At 39.0% G+C, this 24,384-nt stretch overlaps 2 protein-coding genes across 8 annotated transcripts in view; one reads left to right on the top strand and one right to left on the bottom strand.

Annotated features, from left to right (window-relative positions):
- Positions 1 to 24,384, bottom strand: part of MYO16 (myosin XVI) — a 537,770-nt gene that overhangs the window by 254,013 nt on the left and 259,373 nt on the right. For all 6 annotated transcript variants that reach the window (XM_067016255.1, XM_067016250.1, XM_067016252.1 and 3 more), the window contains 3 exons: positions 18,896 to 18,961; positions 12,015 to 12,142; positions 6,222 to 6,327 (listed from right to left, as the gene is read on the bottom strand). In XM_067016255.1, the coding sequence (XP_066872356.1) occupies positions 6,222 to 6,327; positions 12,015 to 12,142; positions 18,896 to 18,961 (300 nt within the window). The remainder of the gene's footprint in view (positions 1 to 6,221; positions 6,328 to 12,014; positions 12,143 to 18,895; positions 18,962 to 24,384) is intronic.
- Positions 214 to 827, top strand: LOC131743090 (histone H3.3-like). Of its 2 annotated transcripts, none has more exons than XM_059041513.1 (3): positions 214 to 341; positions 462 to 604; positions 691 to 827. In XM_059041513.1, the coding sequence occupies exons 1-3, from the start codon at positions 214 to 216 to the stop codon at positions 825 to 827; spliced, it is 408 nt and encodes a 135-aa protein (XP_058897496.1). The 2 variants fall into 2 exon arrangements, with proteins under 2 accessions (XP_058897496.1, XP_058897495.1); XM_059041512.1 differs by having other exon boundaries at positions 462 to 634.

Genomic DNA, 24,384 nt, shown 5'->3' with positions numbered 1-24,384 from the left:
ATGGCCAAGCAGTTCTCCAAAATGTATGAAGATCTGGAAGGTTCAAAGGTACTTTTCTGCATCTTTCCAGATACTGACAGAACGCAGGGCGGTGTGGTCGATGGTCGGAGGAGTTTCTCCGGTTAGTTCGGCGACTGCGGCCCTTCACCGGGCAGCAGGAGCGGCGCGGCTGGCGGAGAAGCGGCGTGACACTTCGGCACTGGCTGAAAGAAAATGGCCCGAACCAAGCGGACTGCTCGTGAGTCCACGGGTGGCAAAGCGTCCCGCAAACAGTTGGCCACGAAAGCGGCCAGGAAAAGCGCCCCCTCTACCGGCGGGGTGACAAAGCCTCCCCGTTACCGGTAGGCAGCGCGGCGGGAAAACAGTGACGCTCGGCGGCGCGCCGCGAGCCGACGCTTCCGGCGGCTTGATCCGCGCTGTCGGTGAAGCGGCGCCCCTTCACGCCCGCCTCTTCGCTTCAGGCCCGGGGCCGCCGCGCTTCGGCAAATCCGTCGTTACCAGAAGTCCACCGAGCTTCTGATCCGGAAGCTGCCTTTCCAGAGGCTGGTGAGCGAGATGGCCCAGGGTTTCAAAACCGACCCGAGGTTCCAGAGTGCCGCCAGCGGTGCGCTTCGGGTGAGCGGGCCGAGGCCGCGTGGAGCAGGGGCGGAGGGCTGGCGTGCGCTTCTCCTCCGCGGAGAGGGTTAACAGTGTGGCTCTCGTCCGCAACAGCGCACCTGGTGGGTTTATGGGAAGATACTAATCTGCGTGCCATCCGCGCCGAGAGTCACACCATCGTGCCCAGACACATCCCGTTGGCTCGCCGGATACGGGGAGAGAGAGCTTAAGTGAAGGCAGTTTCTATGGTGTTTTGTAGTAAACTCTGTAACATACTTTGGTTTAACTTGTGATTCTTTTGTAAGAAATGGTTTATAATATGTTGCATTTGTACTTAAGTCATTCCATCTTTCACTCAGGATGAATGCGAAAATGACTGACTTGTTCACCGACCTCAGTGATGTGAGCGAGCGCTGTTGCTCAGGAGCGACAAGTTGCTAATATGCGGAAGGGATGGGTGATACTTCTTGCTTCTCATGATGCATGTTTCTGTATGTTAATGACTTGTTGGGTAGCTATTAAGGTACTAGAATTGATAAATGTGCACGGGGTCCTTTTGCAATAAAACTGGTTATGACTTGATGCAAGTGTTTAACAACTGGGGCTGTTAGGTCTGACCATACAGCACCGTGATAGAATGTGGGCTTTTTCAAGGGTGAAGATACAAGTCTTAACCACAGTGTAACTTACAGTTTCCTTATTAAAAAAAAAAAAAAAAGTAAACCTGGCAGCTATAGAATACACTATGTGCATTTATAATAGCTATTTTATATATTGTAGTGTCAACATTTTTAAATTAAATGTTTTACATTCGAAAAAAAAAAAAAAAAGATACTGACATCTTAAATGTAGTTCCTGCACCAACCACAAGAGGAGCACTGTGATGCCTTATTGATACACTTGGTGGCTTATAATTTCTGATAGTATTTTTTGAGACTTTTATTCTAAATTAGAAAAAAAATAGTTTGCTGCTATTTTTTAACTTTCTGGATACTGCTTTACTAAGGCATTCAATTCACCCGGAAGTATTTTATATTTTGAAAGATTATAAAACAACACTTTGATTCTAATCACAAGTCACAGTGCTAAACATTGTGGAAATAGTGAAATATATTAAAACGTCTGTTTTTGAAGTTTGAACTTCTGGAGAGAAACACTGAATCTTTACAGAAACCCTATGATTTAGGTCTCTTTACAATAACCTAATTTTAAAGATCATAACAGTGCATTGATAGTAGTAATGGCAGAAATGTTTCTGAAAAATAATTTGAAACAGTATTTATGAAGGTCCTATGTTTTGCTTCTTTTCCGACAACTTAATATGAAATAAATGTATAGCAAAATTCATAGTGTAATTATAGCACATTTTAAACCTTTACCATATTATAATAAATTGTTTAAAAATTCATAAAGGAATAAAATTAAAGTTTTAAATATTTTGACTTCTAGTTGGTTGGCGTTGTATCTGATAACACACTAATTTCTTATTATAATAGAAAATGAATATAGAAGATAATGAATGACCCACGCCCAGACAGGAAGTCCAGGGTAATGAACGGGCGATGCACGTGCTCTGCCCCCCCTTTCCAGCTCTGCCAATGACAAGTTCTATCACCGTGAGCAAGTTTCATAAATTCCCAAACCTCCTTTCCTTTACTCTAAGCAGAATAACCCCTTCGGTGGTTATCAGAGTCCGGTGGATGAACGCTCAGCTTGGTGCCTGGCACATGGTGAGCATTCAACAAATAGCAAAGATTAGTTTTGTTTCTGTTAATAATAGTAGAAAACATTTATACCTTACCTACTGTGTGCCAGGGACTATATATATATAGTTATATATAAATTATATATAACCGTACACACACATTCATATATACGTACGAACGTATATGCGTGTATATGTATAAATAACTTCTTTTAATTCTCACAACTACCGTCTCCATTTTATAGAAAAGGAAATTGATGGATTAAGGACATTTCCCAAGGTTCAGAGCGTATAAATAGTGGAGCTGGGATTGAAACCCGAGCAATCTCTTGCAGAATCGGTGTGTTTAATCACCGTATCTGAATAACAATAAAAACTTATGAGGCAGAAAATTAGCATAAACCTGAAACTACTGAACAAATATAAATACATGGCATTCTTTCATTGGGCACTGCTGGTCCACGATTCAAGATTAAACTGAAATGAGGCGTTTTGTTTTGTTTTTTTTTAATCTTTAATCATCCATTTGCCCAATAGGTGGCACTAAACAAATGTGTTAAGAGAAATACAGAAAAAATGCAAAACCAATACTGCTCTGCTGCTCAACTTTAAAACAAAATAATGAGAATATTGTGCCGTAATAAAACTTTAAATAAAAATATAGGCAAAGGGAAGTAAGTATGCATTCCTCAGTATTTACTGTTTCAAATTTCATTGGCATCATTTGTTCCTGTTTTACACTGGAATGTTTTTCTATAAAATTTTCATAGTTCTGCCACTGAAAGTGACGCGCTCTTATCCTGGTAGTAGGTTTAGTCAGCTGAATTTTCTCAAAGTAAAAACTTGTAGCCTCCTCAATAAAAAGTCAGGGCTTAATCAAGGTGACCCCATCACTCTCTGTGAAAGCAGTTGCTCAATAAATATTTATTTAATTTAAATGGAACTGAATGTCTTAAAGTTGAAACTCATTTGGGCCAGAATTAGTGAAAAGTCCCAGGCAATTGTGTTCTTTCCCAAAACATGACTTTCATGTTCCAATAAACCTACTGCCATGGAAAGTCCCTGCTTCCATCCACAGTTTGAAATTCAAATACAGAGACTAGAAACAACCACCCTCTTAACTGATCTCAGCTGTTTTGAAATTGTCCAGGGAAACAAAAGCAATATCTACAGTGATAGGATTCAAACCCCTCTGCCCTTGGGGTAAAGCTCACTCTGAAGCCCATCGCAGAGGCAGAATGTAAACCTATGTAGACTTTCAATGTGAGACAGTTGAAGTATAAGATTAAAATCCGGAAATGTTACAGCTGTGCGTCCTTTAAAAATATGTGCATTACCTGCATAAAATTACCAAAAATCATCTCTGGAGCTCACCTTCAGATACCAGTTAAATCTCTTTCTCTCCCTCTCTGCACCCTCTGTGGAGAACACTGCTCACCGTGATAGCACGGAACTTAGAAATGGCCCGCTTCCCCCCAAACCCCTTCCGATTGTGTCCGCACCCCCCCCCCGCCCCGACTCCGGATAATAACCTTTAATTTATAAATCTTTAATTCTGCCATCGATGTAAAGCACAAGGAAAATGTTCTCTACGCCTCAGTTTCTCCACGATTCTGTGCAGAAGACCATCCCGATACGCCCTTCCTGTTACGTTGCTACCGCTCTTCTCCTATTTATTCTTTGGAAACTGCTCATCAGCATGACCTTCATGACTGTTCTTTCTCGCATTATGCTACGATGCAGGGCAAAACGATGCGGTCCAGACTCCACCAGTATCTCCCAGCGGAAGACCCCATGCGTCTGTCTGCCGTGCACGTGGCCCCTCGGGGCAGCGCGGACACCTCCGAGGGGCGTTCCCCCATCTAGCGCGGCTTGCTCGCTCCTCCCCTTTCAGGGCCACCTAACGAACCTTCCTCTCACCGTGCACTGAACGCTGCTCTGTGCATCAAGGATATTCTTTTCTACTCACCTCCTAAATACAATTTTTCTTTCATGCAGAAAGTACTGGCCCATCTCTTAAACAGACATAATTTCACTGAACACCTGTGATGTTATAATGACTTAACAGTCAGTTCATAACTCTTTCCAATGCTTGTATTTTATTCCCACACAGCACACACACCTGGATGCTGAGCAAACACTGTGGCTAATTTTCAAGAATGTCTTGTACACTGAATAAACGCATGTGAATGATCATTTAAAGGGAGACCAAGAAAAGCATGATGGACATGAAGTTTAAGCCATACTCAAACCTAAGGCTGGAAATCACTTATTTATGACACCCTGAATTTGCCATAAGAAAGGAGTAAAATGAACAAATGAATGAGAAATAGTTTCACTTGAAATTTGCATTGACATTATAATATGGATTCCCAGATGCTAATTGATTTGGAAGAGATATATCTATCTTATCCAAAAACATGCAGCTTAGAATGTATTCACTATGTAAAGCCAATTTACATAAAGTAATACAATTTCCATAAAGCCAATTTACATAATCTAGAATGCACTTTAGAAGTTACACGCTGCTCTTTATCAAAGCATTGTTTTAATAAGTGAGTGCTTTAGTCTATAATTTACATAGAGACTGCGGTTTCTTGTCATTACAGTTAAGCCAGTAGATCCTGTTATTTTATTAGGCAACCCGAGTCTACTTTATAACCGCATTGCTTTATAGATTCTCTAATCCTTAAGTGTCGTTTGTAAGCATATTACAATATCCGAACAAAGAGTTTACACTGCTTTTCCCAAGTTGACCCAAAATGTTAAATTACTTCGAGCTGTGCTGTAGAATTATGCACATGCCCAATATATAGCTCACGTTTAATAAATGGTTATGAATTAAAGTCATTAATGAACACATACAATACCATAGATGCATTGTAGAGTTGATTTATCATACATTCTTTGTAAAGAGAAGAACTGAAAAGAGAGTTTCTCCTCCTAATCCACTGTGGCCTGGAAAACACCTGTTAACAAAACTTGCTAGAACAGTGCAAAAACATCAGTCTACTTGCAGGTGTCTCCTTGAGTCAAACGTCTGAGTTTTATCGTGTGAAATTTGACCTTTCCCTTCGCTGCTAATAGAGCTTTGTGGTTCCTCATTCAATCCTGACAGTATTTTAGGTCTATGAAGTAGCAGGATATAAAATATTTGCTTCATAGAAAAGCAAATGTTTCTGCATATAATTTAAAATCAGTCTTAATTTGGGTGAAGGTAGTCAAAAGGTACAAACTTCCAGTTATAAGATAAGTAAGTCCTGCAGATGTAATACACTGCATGGTGACTACAGTTAATAATAGCGTGCTGTATATTTGAAAGTTGTTAAGAGACTAGATCTTCAAAGTTATCATCACAAGAAAAAAAAATTGTAACTGTGTGTGGTGATGGATGTTAACTAAACTTGTGGGGTGATCATTCTGCAATATATGCAAATATCAAATCATTATGTTGTATACCTAAAACTAATACAACGTTATACGTCAAAATATCAATTTGGGGGTTGCAGGTTTATCACCAGCCTATTAATGTCATCAAAGTTGACTGTTACCAGTTCTTTTACATACACTGAAACTTTACTATCACCTCTCAGTAATGCCCCTACAAAAGTTGCTTATCTGGCCAATCCCAACAAAGTGTCACTTTCTATGTAAACAACGACAGACTCTAACTGTATTACGTATTTTCAATCCAACTGTTCAGAGCAAATACAAAAAGAGTATGATGTTCACAATAGTTTAAAACATATATGAGAAAATAAACCTTGACGTGAACAATATTCCTTTAGACCGGTCTTTTTTTTCTTTCTTTCCACAAATTTTGGTCAACTTATGGTTAAACTTATGGCCTATTAAGAGGCCCCCTTTATTTGTAAACTGCATTTTTCTTGCTTTTCCATAACCCCAGCAAGAGACTTACATGTTTAAATTTGGAATCGAATACAGGCTTGCTGGAACCAGACCTACAGGCGAGGTGTCTCATTATTTGTTTGCTGGCTTCAGACTTCCCAGATCCTCTTTCTCCACTAAAATAAAATAGAAAAAAACAACAACACAAGTTTACGGTTTTGGAGAACGTAGTAAAAAAATTAAATAAGCAGAGATAATTCTCAGGCACAAAGAAGGTGAGGAAATGACCTAGCGACTTTTTTTTTTTTTTCGGTACTCGGGGCCTCTCACCGTCGTGGCCTCTCCCGTCGCAGAGCACAGGCTCCGGACGCGCAGGCTCAGCGGCCATGGCTCACGGGCCCAGCTGCTCCGCGGCACGTGGGATCTTCCCGGACCGGGGCATGAACCCGCGTCCCCTGCATCGGCAGGCGGACTCTCGACCACTGCGCCACCAGGGAAGCCCAACCTAGCGACTTTCAATGAGATGATGGCATCATTTAACACTTCCATGTGATTCACTCCTTTGCTGTACTATGTACACAATAAATAAATAAATGTGTATGTTTGTGTGCCTGTGTGTGTGTACCTGTGTACACACAACACAGTGCTTTTGATGCCGGGACTGTAAGTGAAGGGTGCCACTTCTGCTCCCCAATATGTTACAGAGTTAGAACCACATGATGTGGGTAAAACTATAGCAGAAAAAGGCCTCAGGCTGGAAAGAAAGACGCTGCCGCCTGTCCTCAGCTTTGTGAGAGCAGGTGAGTGGGGTGGCAGCCAGGTGTCGGTCCCCTACAGTCAAGATGCGTATTTGGTAGGGCCACACGTCTGGCCTGGTTAAATCTTTGAGTCCTTCAGGAAAGACATTACATCTTCCTTGGAAAAGTCATTCCATCCTTCTCGGCTTTCCTCCTCTTTCCTTCAAAGTGAACATCAAGCATGCAGCTCCTAAAACTCGGCGGGTAAGATGGGGGAGTGACCAGGTAGGTAAGCGCTTCGTGCTCAGCAGATCCGAAAATGGCCTGTTTCCTCTTGAGGTTGCTGTCAGTTGTGACATTTCATGTTTTCCATTTTCCTTTCATCTAGGAACAAGCACCATCCAAATGTGTCGTGTATAAGGACAATACTTTTGGTATTTCCCAGGCATGCTTCATAAGTGACGTAATTCCTATAGATAATGATTGTGTTATATTCCTGAGACTAGGCAATATAGGGTTAACATAAAACTCCAATACAATAATTACTAAACCAGCGTGGTCCGATATGAAGTAAAGCTTTTACTGCATCTAGATGGAATACTCGTGAAAACGGTGTTTATTCATTGATAGCCAAAAGTTGAAAATACATAAAAAGCTCTTTTGCTAGGGCTTTCTTAGGCTTCTCCCTTGAGCATTTGTTCTAATGAATTTGATTAAAGGGTGTTTGCCAGGAAAGAAACTGACACTTAATTCTCTTATTCATGTCTCAACTTGTTAATCAAAAGTCTACTCCCCTCATCTGTGACCATAAACATTTTAACCACTTTTAGAGCGACCAGCTTAGCAGCCTCAGGGGAGCAGGTGACAGTGACCCGAACAAGATACTAACGAGCTCATTTTCTGGGTTCAAAGACCTTTCCTTTTAACCTTCTAATTGCAGAGCAGAAACAGTCTAAATCTTTCATGATGGAAATTTAACATCTACAATTATATTCCCTGTTAAAAAATTCTATTACCCAGCAACATAACTTGATGTCTCAGGCGTCTCGTTTTTAGAGAGATTTTGCTTGCATTCACTCAGGGATCAATCTCGAAAATACCATTTTCCTTTTTCAAATATTGCCTGTTCCTTCAAATGAGACTTACTGAGGGCCTACTACGTGCTGGCATCTGTTAATCTTCAGGGTAAAAGAGGTGAAAAGATACCGCTTCCTGCGCCATGGGCTGGGGATACTCTCGAGGAAGGAGTAGGTACATAATTAAGGTATAATTATAACAGGTGGGCACAGCTAGCAACGAGCCCATGGGCGAAGGGGCAGGTACGCCTCTTGGAAGAAGCCAGGGAAGACTTCTGGGTGAGGTAGTAATTGAGCTCATTCTTGGAGAAGGGGCAGCGTAGAAGGCAGTGCTTATCCAGCATTAAACACTCAACCAACACCCCCGGAGCATCCACTGAGCAAGCGGAAGTGAGAGGCGGGTCTAGAGTCCCTGCAGATCTGGAGCCACAGAGCCTGGGAGGCTGTGGGGCTGACCCAGGCGTCACGTGAGTCCCTTTCCCTTCTCCTCACCGTTGCCCTCACCCTGGGACCACGTGTAGGGAAAATGATCAACTCTCTCGGCTAGCTAGAATCACATGCCTTTTCGCCATCTCATAAAATCCCAAAAGGATCACCACATTTCACTTTGAGTAAAATACAAAGCAATGTTAGAAAAAAGAAAAAATGGATATAATAGTCTTGGCTTCAGAGCATATCAAGTTGAAACTAAAAATTCTAGTTCAACGTGTTCAAGAAACATTCCTTGATCTGAAAACCCACGTCTATGATTCAACCAGATATTGACCAAAGATCCGGGGTGGCGCTCATTGGTCACAGACCCGTACAAAATTTGAAGCTTAAATATGAACAGCCTTGTCTGAGAAACCTGTACATGACAGAAGCAGACCCTGTGTTGCTTATTTCACAAGTCAGCTGCACATTCAGCATAAAACATTAATTTAGGTTTGCTCAGCATACTGTTAGGATAATGGATATTTGTCATACATGCTCAAACAATTAATTAAAACCATCTAGCAAGGCCTTCAGAAAATTAAAGGAAAGGTAGATCTTGGTGGGCTCCAAACTCCCAGTTCTAGCCCAGGACAAAGATCTAAACATTGTTAAAATCTATTCCTGGGGCTTCCCTGGTGGCGCAGTGGTTGAGAATCTGCCTGCCAATGCAGGGGACACAGGTTCGAGCCCCGGTCCGGGAAGATCCCACATGCCGCAGAGCAACTAGGCCCGTGAGCCACAACTACTGAGCCTGCACGTCTGGAGCCTGTGCTCTGCAACAAGAGAGGCCGCAATAGTGAGAGGCCCACTCACCGCGATGAAGAGTGGCCCCCGCTTGCCACAACTAGAGAAAGCCCTCGCACAGAAACGAAGACCCAACACAGCCCAAAATAAATAAATAAATAAATAAATAAATAAATAAATTTTAAAATAAATAAATACTCCTGTTCTCTCTTTTTTTTTTTTTTTAAACTATTCCTTAGGATGAAGCCTAGTGTGCTACTGGAGCCCATAATTATGAAGAAAATGAGACATAATGTTAAAATTTGAAAATCAAATTAAAAATCCTCTGGCCTGGTACTGTAAATCATCTACTCCAGGAATATTTGAATTTTGATCTCCAAATCTTCAATTATTCTTTGTAAATGCTAATCAGGGGACATAACAGACACTCTGTAAATGATCTTTACACAAAGTATTTAGTTGAATTCTAAATTTACTCATTTTAATGTATTAGTGTAAATGCAAAAAAGCCTATCATAGTCAAGACAATCAAGGAGATTGAGAAGCTACAGGCAAACACCAATCCTGAAAGAAGAAAGACAATGGCTAGAGTAACAAGTCCTTATGATCATGGATTTGCTCGTCATTTCTTGAAACGTGGATGAAGAAATCTTTTTTTCACAATAAGTGGTTGATAACATGGCATTATTAGCCTTTAAAAATGTCCCAAAGGAATATTAATTCTGCAGAATATTAACAAATCTTACTATTGTTAGAAAAACAATTCCATGAGCAAATATATGTAGACGCAAAGACAAACAGGTTTCTTCACTGAAAGAACATGCTAGGCATTTTGAACTCTGTAATCGGTAGGTTCCCCAAGGATATGGATTCACTGGCCCCTCATAGCTTCGCTAACGTCCAAAGTCTCTGACAAGGATTAAGTGGATTCAATGAAAATTTAGTTAAGTCCGTGGATTTGTAACCATCATTTTAGGTGAGTCTGCGGGGACCTCTGCAAGCCTCCTTAGGTTAGCGGCACTGGGCGAGCCATGCTCTACAGTCTGCCTGTGAGTGTGGATAACCTTCACTGGGGCTCAGAAGCCAGACTATTGGGCTCACATCCCAGCTACACTAACTATTTACTAGTTGGGAGAGCCTGGACTAATTAGCTAACCCTTCTGATACTCAGCACCTGATACATAAAATGACAATAATAATAATAACAATGATGATACCTATCCTACAAGGTTACTAAAGCAATGAATAAGATGATACATGGAAAGCACCTAGAGGAGGGTCTGACACTTACCAGGTTCTCAATAAATATGAGTTGTTATTATTGTCAACACTATTACACACTCCCCACGATCTCATGATTTTTGAAAAGTGTTTCTCTTTTTGTCTAAGTGAGACCAGGAAACCCAACAGATAAAGCAGATGAAAGCAGAGTTGCTTGATTCAAGAATGCCTGGGTGGGCTTCCCTGGTGGCGCAGTGGTTAAGAATCCACCTGCCAATGCAGGGGACATGGGTTCGAGCCCTGGCCCAGGAAGATCCCACATGCTGTGGAGCAACGAAGCCTGTGTGCCACAACTACTGAGCCTGCGCTCTAGAGCTTGCGAGCCACAACCACTGAAGCCCGTGCGCCTAGAGCCCGTGCTCTGCAACAAGAGAAGCCACTGCAGTGAGAAGCCCACGCACCTCAACAAAGAGTATCCGCCGCTCGCTGCAACTAGAGAGAGCCCACGAACAGCAACGAAGACCCAACGCAGCCAAAAATAAATAAATAAAATAAATTAAAAAAAAAAAAAAAAAAAGAATGCCTGGGTCCCCCACCCCACCCCACCCCAGGGGACACTTCAGAACAGGTGTAAAAACAACCATCTGCACACTGCTTTGAAAACCAGAACACTCAAGTTTGCAACCCATCGGTGTGACCCTCCATGGAATTTTTGATTAAATCAACAACGTAAAAGTATATAAAGAAGTGCTTAGTTAAATATTTAAATATCATTTGGGTTCTTTCCAGGTTTCCATAGTTACTCTTTTATCTCACTTTGACTAGGTTGTGCAAAGCTTTAATCACACATTCAGTTTTCAACCAACAACTACTGTTGACAATTATGCAAAGCCAGGGCTATTTACGAAAGTCTCCCTCTTGTGGCAGTGTGGTCTGATATAAAACATAATTCGCAACACAGATCTTATTTTAATACCTAAATGTTTCTTTATTCCTTTATCAATACATAATCACATTGCATCCCTACTTCTTTTTGACGTGAAGAACTTTTGCTCCAATGTAGATGCTCCCTCCTGAGCATCTTGGTACTTATGAGCTAATATTACCATTGCATTTCACTAAAAAATTACTTTGAGTGTATAATTTTGTTCACCTATGAGCAGAGGTATAAACACCCAGAAGCGGGTGGGAAATCCCACATCTGCAAGGTCTTGCATGGTATTTTGCTCAGCACCACATTTTGGAGAAGGGTGGTACTAGTATCAGGTACGTCTCTTTCCCATGTTTTCCAAGGTTTGAAAGCAAGACACTAGTCCTAAGCTGTAAATCTTCAAAATGGAGAAAAAAGTGGATGACGCTCACAAACATAATGTTGAATGGTTGAAATGAGTTTCAGGGTGTTTGTTGATATCGATTCAGCTACACTCAGGGCCATTTCTAATAACAAAGGTGTTTCTCCTTTGTAAGGAGTCAAGTGGCTCATTGCACGCTGAGCGGACCACAAACTGGTGAAGGAGTAAATAAACATAAACCAGAAGAAATGAGGATGGTTTTACTGCCAAGGCCTCAGGGCCGAACCGAGCCTGGAGCTGGGGTGAGGGGGAGGCTCACCTGAGAATGAAGCACTGAGGTCTCTGCTCCTGGAAAAGCTGGTGGAAGGCTCTCTCCGCACAGGAGAAAATGTGAGGTGGCAGAGAGGGGCAGGGCTGCCCCGCACTGCCCAGGTACAGCTGGGAGACCTGGAAAACAGGGCAGCACACAGGCAGGAATCTCCATGAAAAGGGTTCAGGATCCTTTACCTCACGATGCTATTGACATATTTCCCATACACAGAAGCATATAAATCTCTAATTCTGAGTCTCACTTGTAAACACAAAACATCTGCACAACGCTGCCCTTCTCAGCACATTTTAAGCATCCGTAATGACAAAACGGAGACATACATCTGAGCCTTCATTATTTGGTTTGCAGGCTTTAAGTCACTTGGCTGTCTTCAAAAAGAGAAACTCCCCAAAATCCAGTTCAATAGCTATCCATGAAGTAAGCTGAAACGGTGGCAATTTCTATCAAATGCAATTTCTCACAGCAACATTTAGTTTCAGTAACATAAGATGGCAAGGATATTTAATTTGAAAAGAAAGCAGTTGCATCTGAAACGTACCAATTTACAAATTTCTCGGAAAAAAAAGACAAAATGAACTCGATTTCAGTGCAGTGGTGATTTTTAATGACTGCCACTGTGATTTAGTGCTAGTATTTTTAGTCCTTTCCAGTTTCGAGTGAATTGCATTATATTAGAATCAAAACTAAATGATAGGAGGACTTCTGAGTCGTGAAGAAATATCAGACAAACTTAATTTTTATTCTGCAAAATAACCGACTTGTATCTTCAAAGATGTCAAGGTTGGAAAGTTCAAGAGTAGATTGAGGGACTGTTCCAAACTGAAGGAAATTAAAGGCCCAGTGGTCAGCACACCCTGTGATGGTGGACTGGATCTTCGGTTGTTTGGGCATCACTGAGACAATGGAAGACTTGAATGAAGCCTCCTGATTAAATGGTAACAGCTCTAATTTCCCGATTTTGATGATTGTATGGAGGTTACATAGGAAAATGCCTTTGTTTGTAGTAAATACACAGTACATGTACTCAAGGTTGATGGGACAACATGCCAGCAAATTATTTTACAATGGTTGAAGGAAAAACGTTGTTTGTACTAATTAGTTGCAATTTTTCCATAAGTGTAAAATTATTTCAAATTATAGGGGAAATAATTTTTAAAGTAGAATCAATGATCTACAGCTACAAGAAAAAATTGGATGACTTACAAATATAATGCTGAATGGAATCTATCAGATACACATGAGAACATACTATGAGATCCCATTTACAGAGAGCAAAAAAAAAAAAAAGCAGGTAAAACCAATCTATGTATGCTGTTAGAAGTCAGCGTGGCGGTACTTTGGGCAAAGGGTTAGTGATTGGAAAGAGCAAGTGTGGGTTGTGGAGGCTGGGAATGTTCTACCTCCAGTGCTCGTGGAAAAGTACCCTCAGAGATGAGCACTTTCCTGTATGCATTATATCCCAATAAAAACATCAAAAGCCGAAGTCATTAAACATCGCGGTTCTGGTGCAGAGAGAGAAAAACGAACCGCTGGAACAGACTACAGAACTCAACTCAGGCCTACACGGAGAGATCTGGGGGCCACAGGGGCTGGGTCATTTATCCTTAAAGGAAGCTGTCAAGAAAATTGATTCTTTGTAAAGGAAACAAACATCACCATCTCATGCCATGTGTAAAAATAAATTCCAACTGAATTTAAGTTCCAAATATGAAGAGCAAAGCTTAACACATTTCGAAAAGTATGTAAAAACAGTACTCTTATGATTTGGGAGTAAGGGAATAGGGGTCAAAAACACAAATTGTATTGGGAAAAATCCTACAACATTATAGCTAACAACTCCTGTTCAACCACAAACAGCATACATATAATAATAAAAAAAAAAAAAAAACCTCAGGCGAAGACAGGAAGGTAAGCTGGGCGTACAATCAATAAATTATCAGCATTTTATAAATGACTCTCACAAATCAATAAGAAAACCTGGAAACAAAATAGAAAATTGGGCAAAGAATGTCAGCGGAAAGGAAAGGCCAATACATGTGAGAAAAGATGAAAAAACAACTCTCTTCGTAACCAAGGAAATGCTATTTCAAACAGTAAGGTGATACAGTACAGATGAACTACTGGTAACTTTATCAATAATGGCCTAATAATGATGACGAGGGCCTCACTTGCTATATGCTTGCTGCTTTTCTCAGCATTTTACACTCCCTCATCCCATTTTCCTAGAAACCTGAGACTCGGATATGAGGCTGATCTTCCTGTTTACAGATGAGGAAACTGATGCAAAGAAAAATTAGTGACAGGTCCAAGGTCACATGGCAAGTTAGTGGTGGAGCTTGACTTCAAAATGAAGTTTTCTCTAGGGCTGAAAAACACATGTATAATACTGAGTGTTGTTCTAAGAAATTCTACGTGTAATTTGGCAGTAACTTCTAAACTTAAGGAGGTAGGTTTGACTAGCAATCTCTCTGTCGAAATTCTCAAACATGAACCAAGAACTACACACCAAATAATCCTCAGCACTCTCTGTAAGAGCAGAAAACAAGAAAGTAATTCTACAATAGGGATTAATGAATAAATATAAATATTTGTGTATTAAAACAATAAAACACTATAGGGTATTTAGAATGAATTAACTAGACCCGAACCTTTTATCATGTAAAATTTGTGAAAGCATAATGATTAATGACGATTTTTGTTGTACAAGAATATAGTTAGTATATTCTCTGAGTAAATTAAAACAGAAAATAATGGCATATGCAGTTTTTCTTGCATATATTTGTTCATGTATAAAGAATGAACAGACAGAAGATTGGATAAAAGGATAACTTCGGTGATGTATATGTATAGCTGATTCACTTTGTTATACAGCAGAAACTAACACACCATTGTAAGGCAATTATACTCCAATAAAGATGTTTAATAAATCTATTAATGGATAATAAAGAACAGTACATTAAAAAAAAGGGGTAACTTTGGGATAGTGATTGTCATCTTTTGTGAAAAGGAACAGGCTGAAGTGGAACGCAGTCTGCGTTGACATTACACAGTGTCACTTAATCTCAGACACCATGTAATTGAAACATACCTTTATTTTCTGTACCACCCAGAAAATAACATTACAATTAAACTAGCACACAATGTCTTGGGATCACATCTTTGAAGCTGCATCCCAACTTCAGGGATGCATGTGAAAATATATGGCACTTATTATTTTAAATTTTTTAAGAGATATGCGACATGTATGGGGGGTGGGCACACATTGTCTATTACACTTGAACTTTCTGCATTTTGAATTATTCCAGAATTTAAAATAAATGTAAAAGATATTTGAATGATAGTGACATCTACATGACAATCCATAAGCCAGCTAGGAAGGTTTAGCCCACCTTTGTTTTCTTGCAGGATAAATTTCTGTTTGGGCTTTGTTTGGTTATATTTAAACTTGCACTAACACTATTTCACTTTCTCCCCAAGTCCAACCTGGATCTCATCTAATTTTGACAAAATGCTTTTAAACTCCATTTGTTTTTGTAAAGTCCTAGTAAGGATTTCGCTAGATGTTGTCAACAAAGAGAGACCCAACAGACCCAGGAGCATGCCCGAATCTACGTGCACGAGCGGCTCATCTCACGTCCCCGCTGTGTTTCTTCAAACCTATTTGGAGTTAGCTCTTCTCCTTAGGCTAAGTTGCACGACCCATTAGATGTGGTAAAGAACTGTGAGTGTCCCAAGTTTTTTCATGATAATCAAACCAATAACCTTTCCTGTAAATCTTCTTTTCATGCGATGTTAGAGTTTGTACTGTAGAATACTCCATTGCTACCACCTGGTAATACTTTGCTTGACGCTAATTCTACACTTAAGAAGTAATGTAAATACGAAATAATAACGTTAACGGAATAGCATTTTCCACTTATTCATATTGAACCTTGAAGGTTTTCCCCAAGCCGTTCTAGTTTTCTGAGTGATTGACAAACCACCCACTTTACATTGGTTACGATGATCATTACTAACATTACTGCATGCTCTCAACTGGTCCAGAAAACATTGTCAGGGTCAGACCCTTCCTTTCCCACAGGCCATCTCTCTCCATTTCACCTTATTCTCTCCATGTCTGTACCATTTGGGAACAAGAGGATCTTGGTCCGTGGACATTTTAAGTGCTCTTTCACAAATGAGATGGCATCACATAAGCTTCCTTCGGGTTATCTCTAGTCTTTGCTGGACTCTGTGATCCCAATAAATAAGGTCCTTCTTTATGGATCGATTCCCTCCTATTCTCCACTGTGCATGATACCCGTCGATAAACATCCCGGAGGTTGCAGGATCCTCTGCCACAGTCTGATTTCTGAAGCCAACCATGCAGTCTGTAGCTTATGAGAAGGCCATTCACAGGCCCCTGACATCAGGGTCCTTCTAATCTGTGGAACCTGATGCCAAGGGCACGGCTGCTGTTTTCACACCATAGTATGAACATGTCACTCTACTTGCCTGATTGGATTTCGCACTCATTATCTTATACCTATATATAGATGACATACTCTGGAAAAAAAACTGTTTGTTTTACACGGACAGTCACATATAATGACTAATTATCTGTCTCTGGGCAGATAATTAATAATAATAAATGATTAATTAATAATTAATTAATTAATAATAATTAATTATATTTAATTAATTATATTATATTATAATAATTATATTATATTATATATATCATATATATATAATATATATGATATATATAATATATATTATAATACATATATTATATATATAATATATATAATATATATAATATATATAATATATATTAGTCATTATATATTATATATAATATATATTATATATATTATATATATTATATATTATAATATATATTATATTATATATAATATATTATATATTATATATTAATTATATTATTAATTAATTATAATTATTAATAATTAATAATAATAATTAATAATAATAATTGTCTCTTGGGTCCCTAAGAGTAGTCTGTCCTGCATCTGCTCTGGGGCTACAGGACCTGGATTTAAATTGCCTCTGCCACTCATGAGAAAACTTTAGAAAGCCCAGTTAATCTCCTGAAGTCTCAGTTTATCCATCTGCAAAGGGGGAACAATAACACTTACACTGATGGGGTCCCTTTCGGGATGAAACGTGGTAGCGTATGTAAAGCCCTTTGCAGCAGGCCTGCCGTGTGCTAAACCGTATACTAAACCTAGTAGAGGTCTCCCTCCCTGGCTAAGAAGCCCAGCCACCCTAGCTACCTGCCAAATCCCAACATGCCTGGCCGTGGGGACATCAGGAGTCCAGCAGCATCTGAAAGTCAGTGGAATGTGAAAGCAAAGGAAGCCCTAGGCCTGGCATCCCACACTAGGTGCCGTGTTACACTTTGGAGGAGCTTAATCTCATCTGTGACTCGAGGATTCAGGATGACTGATCAGTTTTGTACTGTGTGTAGTCAAAAATATAACCTTGAGAAGTCATCCCCGGGTATTTATCCTGAATGTGTCATCCTTTTGCAAACTGAGATTTCAAGGTGGTACATCTTTGGTTTGTGAACTCCACAGTAAAGGTTACGGGGGGAAACACCCGAGCAAAGTCTGACACTGAGTGTGAAGAGCCGATGCAGATTCACTGCTCAAGCATATGTATTCTCAGACGTGCACCTGTGCGTTGGTTTTCTGAATACTGCTTTGCCAATGCCGCGGGCTTGGTTCTTGCACGGCGCCACCTCCCCTGTCATTGTTACCTCCCCTCCCCCTTCTCCTCCTTCCCCTCCTTTTCCTGCACCTTCTCTTATGACAGAACCCCCCAAATGATTATGGGTACCTGTAATTCTTTTGCCCTACTCGGTCCTGCTTCCACACACACTTAGACAGCCCAGGGATGAGGCTGGGGTAGGAATGGGTGGAATGGGGAGGGTGGGCAAGTTCCAAGGCAGTTTTAAAGCAATGGTGGAATTGACTCTTGGTAAGAAGAGTGGAAGGTGGGCTAGTGAGAGGTCCTCTCGTACCCGGGAAGCATTTCTGTAATAATTCTTAGTAGCTTCCTCGGGGGTTTAGAGAGAGTAATCTCTTTCTCTCTTCCTCTCTCTTTCTCTCCCCTACCCCCATCCCCCCTCCAGCATCTACGAGTGTGTCCCTGCTTCAAGAACACACGTCTCCTCCTTTTCTCTACTGCTCCTTATTAGGGATTCTGTTTCATACTGGAAACAGCCTTGTGGCTGCACAAAAAAGTAGAGAGCTCCCCTGACAGTATGTTGGATCCAAAAATACTAGGCAAAGAGATAGGACAATATGCTTCCTTGTCCACAATGATGTGGGCAACAACACAGCAAAGGTCATACTGTGTTTTCAGTTGCCTGCAATGATTTTCCAAAAGCAATTTCTCCTTTCATTTTGAGTCTCATGATTAAAGCTGGAAAGTCTTTTAGAAAAATGCATAAGTGCAGAGTATCATCCTTTCTTATTCCATTGCTTTAACATCATAATACTCTTCTGACAGCGGTCATGAGGTTCAAAGAACTCTAAACCAACTGACCTTGAATTAACCAAAAATACATGGGAAATAGAGTTACTATAACATTTGATTTTAGATGTCTGTCTAGTGACTACAATCATAAGAATTACACATTATAAGTGCAAAGAAATCTTTTGACAAAATAACATTCCTTGTCAATATTTTCTCAGAAGAAATTAAAGTCACTATTATCTAGTCATTCAGTGTAGGATTTTCTGAGAAGTTTGATTTTACTCACTGTTTCGGTTTTTTCTTCTTAATCATTTGATACAAACAGGCATGTCTAGTGAGTGTTACTCTACATTATTAAATGGTATTTTAAATTTTATACTCACCATGGTGGAATAAATTGGAATCTCCTTGAATGGATTAACAAGCAGGAGGATGTCCCCAATAAAAGTCTGTTAAAAGGAAAGGATATAAATAGTTATCGGACCATATAAATAGCACCTTTAAATAGTTAAAAATTATATAATTTTAAAATCACTGAGCAAAATATAGAGAATAAGTAAAAATCACACTTCATTTTGTGAACCGTTTTAACAGTTTGTAAATAAATAGAAAATTCAAATAAAATTAAACCAATAGGCTTGTTCCATTGAACACATAACAAGTGAAATGACTGAATTCTAAGAATTTCTTATCTTAAAGGGGTTTTATAATCACCAGCTGAATAAAAACAGACAAAATTAAAACACATGGCCAAATAGAGTGGAGGCGGTGAATGGTGTATGAATTCTATTTTGCTGCATAATAATAATAATAAAATGTATAACAGAAAAGGTAGTAAAGCACAGAAAGCAAATAAAAATAATTTTTAAAAGACAAGTAATGAGCTATAAAGGCATAAAGTACAGATGGACCAAATAAAAATCAAATAATAAAATGTTAGATTTAAACCCACATACATCAGTAATTATGTCAAACGTAAACTACTAAATAATTAAATGACAAAGATTATGAACTGGATTAAAATGCTAACTCAAATATAAAGACTAAGGAAACTTGAATGATAAAGGATGAAGCAAGACACACATGCAAACAGTAATAACTTCAAGAAAGGTGGTTGAGCAATATTCAATTCATAGAAAACAGACTTTAAGGTAGGAAGCAGCACCAGTGATAAAAAGGAACATTTCACAATAATAAAATGATAAATCAGGAAGATATAGCAATTCTGAAATTCTACGAGACTGAAATCTGAGAGAAACATGAACTCACAGTGATAGTGGAGAACCGTAACAATTTTTTCTTAGTAACTAATGGAACAAACAGGCAAAATTTTGAAATAAATAATTACCAAGTTGACTAACTGACTTATATAGAACACTATTACCAAGAACCATACAATATACATTCTTTTAAGTTGAACACCGGCCAGTTTCATTATATTCAAAGAGTTTGAGTCACGTAGAGTATGTTCTCTGATCATGGGAGAATTACGATAGAAATTAATAATGGATACCTAGAAAATGACCAAATGTTTGGAACTTATACATCTGCAAGTAACCTATGAGCCAGAAAAGAAACCATAATGCAAATGAGAAAATATTTTGATTATGACATATTATAACATGTGAGATGCTACTAAAGGTATACTTGGTATGAAAATTATTGCCTGAAATGTATATGTTAGAAAAGAAGAAAGGCAGATCATGATCGAAGTATCCTTTTCAAGGAGCTCATCAAATTACATCAAATTATGCAGAATTAAATAGCCAATATAAGAGCAGAAATTAAAGGAACAGTAAACAAATGCCAAAGAATAAGAAACAAAAGCCAAAAGGCAATCTTGAAAAATCTAATAAAAACATAGTACCCTAACAAGATTGACTGCGAAAACAAGAGGAAATGCACCAACCACCAATATGCCAAATATGGCATCACTACAGATACCACTGACATGAAAACAGATGAAGAGGAATCGTATTTTAGTCACTAAGTTTGGATATTTATATGCTATGGACAACAATCCACCATCTTTTACCCCCAAACAAATGTACTAACTAGGAAATCTAACTAGTTTTGTTTTTTGTACAAGAAATTGAATCTATGTCTAAAACCTTTCCACAAAGAAAACTAAGAATTCACCAGTGAATTCTCAATGCTGATGTACAAAGAAACAAATGTTATACAAGTTATTCCAGAAAACAGCAAAGAGGGAACATGATTCACTTCATTTTAAGAGGCCTCGATAAACTGGATATTAAAAACCTAACTAGGGCTTCCCTGGTGGCACAGTGGTTGAGAATCCGCCTGCCGATGCAGGGGACGCGGGTTCGTGCCCCGGTCCGGGAGGATCCCACGTGCCGCGGAGCGGCTGGGCCCGTGAGCCGTGGCCGCTGGGCCTGCGCGTCCGGAGCCTGTGCTCCGCAACGGGAGAGGCCGCAACAGTGAGAGGCCCGCGTACCGCGAAAAAAAAACAAAAAAACAAAAACAAAAAAACAAAAAAAAAACTTTGAAAACTATTAATATAACGGAACTTTCTTAATCTATAAAAAGTTATTACACCTATGGCACAGCTACTGCTAACCACTTGCTTAATGATAAAACAGAGATTTTAATGATAAAACAGATTTTAATAATAAAACAGCTTTACCCTGGGATCAGAAACAGGACAGGAATGTCAATTATTGTCACTGCCAGTCATCTTTCTTAACAGCCCTATACCATGAAACAATGCAAGAAAAGAAAGTAAAGAATCTATCAAGATTTAAAAGAGACACATGAAAGTCGCTATTTGGAGACTACATAGCAGTGTGTGCAGAGAAGCCAAAAGAATCTCCACGTAAGTTAATACTTACATATGGATATAGCAAGTCTGATGAATAAAATGTGCTTATAAAAACTCAAAATAGTGTCTCTATATATTAGCCATGAACAATTAGAAAACACAATTGCTTGTTATTTTCAATAAGAAAATAACATTTATTATAGCATCAAAACTTGAAAAATGCCTAAAATAGATATAATGCAAACAGGCCTTCTATACCAATTTATTTTTAGTGTTCCAGCAAAATTAAAGATGACCAAAGGACAGACAGTAATGTTCCATGAAACAAAAAATCCAATATTGGAAAAATCTCAATTATTCTCATCTAATCTGTACATTCAAAGCAATACCAATGAAAATCCAATGGAAATTGATAAGTGGACTTTAAAATATGTATGAATGTCCAAGAGTCATTAGCCGAGACATTTTGAAGAACAAAGTCTGAGGACTTTCTATATATCAAGATTTATTACATAGCTATCATGCTTAAGATATTTCAGCACTGGTTTACAGACAGACTAACAGATCCATACAACGGAAGACCGATTTCAGAGAGACTCACTCCCCATGGCAAGCTTGTTTATAACAAAGGTCTCACTGCAACGTACGGGGGGAATCCACATGGGAAAATATTGATCTTGACCCTCCTCTTTTACCACTGTGAGATCATTTCCACACTGGTAATTCACCTGTAACGTGAAAGTTAAAACAGCCAAACTTCAAGAAGGAAATATAGGAAAATATTTTCAGGACCAAGGCCAAAATTCTTTAAGCAGCACACAAAAAGTACTAACCCTTAAGAACTTTGTAAAAACTGCCAATTTCTCTTTATCTAAAGACACTTTAGAAGACTAAAATGCAAGCCACAAACTGGGAGAAAATGTTTGCAATAAATATATATCTATATCTATATCTATACATATCAGACAAAGAAAGAATATCCTGAATGTTTAAGAAACATCAAGGAGAAAATATTTTAAAACCCATTTATTTTTAAATGGCAATATAACTGGAGACACTTCACAAGATAAGATAATCAAATCAGCAACAGACACCTATCGGTCAACATCATTAGTTATGTGGAATTAATTTTAAAAACCTCAGCTAAAGCTGGACTTGGAACAGGCCTGGAGGGGGTGATATCACACCCCTACCATGAATCCTTAATTACCCCAAACAGGAAGAGCCCTACATCTATCCATAACAGAAAGATGTATCTATTTCACTGACCAACAGAAAGAAAAAAACAACTTTCAACCCGAGGACAGCCTAGCCCATCAGAGACTGAAGCAGCCCAACCAATGAGAAGCCTCCATGCTCTGGACTCCATGCTTCCTCCAATGGATGATTGAGTTATTACAGCCCCTCCCAAACCCTCTCTTTTCCCTATAAAAGCAAGCTCCGCTTCCTTGATTTCTGGATTTGCCTGTGGTCTGCCATAGTTTACACAACCCGAATTCCATTTCCTCTGCTATTCCTGAATAAACTTGCTTTTGCTGGCAAAATAACTGGCTATTATATTATTAAAGTTGACAGTTATCAGGGAAATGTAAGTTAAAACCAAAATGAAGTACCACTGCACAACTGCCAGAATGGCTAGATTTTTTTTTTTTTAATTAATAATACAAATAATACTGATAACATCCAGTGTTGGTCATGATGTGGAAACCTAGATGTCTGTATTGGGCATGTAGCCACTTTGAGATACTATTTGGCTGTATCTCCTGAAGCTGAACACACCTGATGACGCTGGCACTGTAGTCCTAGGTGAGTGCCTCACAACAGATGTGAGGCTGTGTGTTACTCCAAGAGCTACTTAATATGTGTGCCCCCCAAAAGGCATAGCGTGGTTTATAACAGTATCATTCATAGTAACCAAAAAGTGGAAACAACTCAAAGATTCCTCAATTGTAGAGTAAATAAATAAAAGAGGATATATTCATACAGTAGCTTATTGTACAGTAGCTTACTTACAGGAATAAAAACAAATAATTGCTGCTACAAGCAACACTATAGATGAGTATCAGAAACATAATGATGATGAAAGATGACAGACACAAATCAAGAAGATACCGGATGATTCCTTTCATACAAAATTAAAAGAAATACAAAATGAATCCATAAGAGTATATGCCAGAAACTTTCGTAATGGTTACAGTAAACTGGGAAGGAGCTTCTTACACTCCTTTTCTTTATGAAGCTGCTGGTTACACAGGTGTGTTCACCAAATAAAAATTCATAAAGCAGGACTTTAATGACCTGTGCATTATTCTCTCTCTATGCCCTAATGCATTACAGCATTCACTTAAAAGAAGGATTGGTCAGTATTTTATAGCCAAGTAAAGGAGGGAGGAAATAAAAGTAAAATAATTGAACCAAAGGGGAACCTTATTAGTGAAGTATCTGAAAATTAGTCTTCAATTCCAGAGAAGAAAAATGAAGATAGAAAGTAGATTGAGGAAGAATTGAGAAATCTGTTAATTAAGAAAGATGAGGAACATTAAAATAAAATAAAAATACCCTAAAATGCATTTTTTATGGAGATATAATTTTTTTTAGCCTAAATATTGAAGGAATTCGGGACTACCTGAAAATTTATTTTGTGATAAAAATAGTTTATAAAACTATTACTTGAATGTTAATAATGTTATTTATTCTGTGCACTTCCTGGTGGGTGAATATCACATTACCTGCAATTCACTTTCTGTCTGACGGTTCAGGAACTTCCTACTCCCACAGACTGCAGGGAAACTTCCCAATCTGATATCCAGATGGGATGCTACGCACTCAGTTAAAAGAGCAACTTGCAGATTGTTCCAAAAGATCATCTTATAACAAAGCAGACTATCCGACTATAGCAAAAAGCAATGAAAACCCTGGTTAAACGGTTAATTCAGCGGAAATGTTTTCTCTTGGGCTCTGAAGGGCCCAGGTAGCAGCAGCAGAGGGGATATTCTGTCTGCACTCTGAAGGTAGGGCCGATGAGATCAGCAGGAAAATCGCATGTGGGGTATGTAAGAAAAAAAAGCACCAATACTCTTCCAGTCATTT

Source organism: Kogia breviceps, chromosome 16 (genome assembly GCF_026419965.1).
Source record: "Kogia breviceps isolate mKogBre1 chromosome 16, mKogBre1 haplotype 1, whole genome shotgun sequence".
NCBI lineage: Eukaryota > Metazoa > Chordata > Mammalia > Artiodactyla > Physeteridae > Kogia > Kogia breviceps.
Note: the sequence above shows the minus strand (reverse complement) of the source record. Positions and strands in the feature narration are given on the sequence as shown.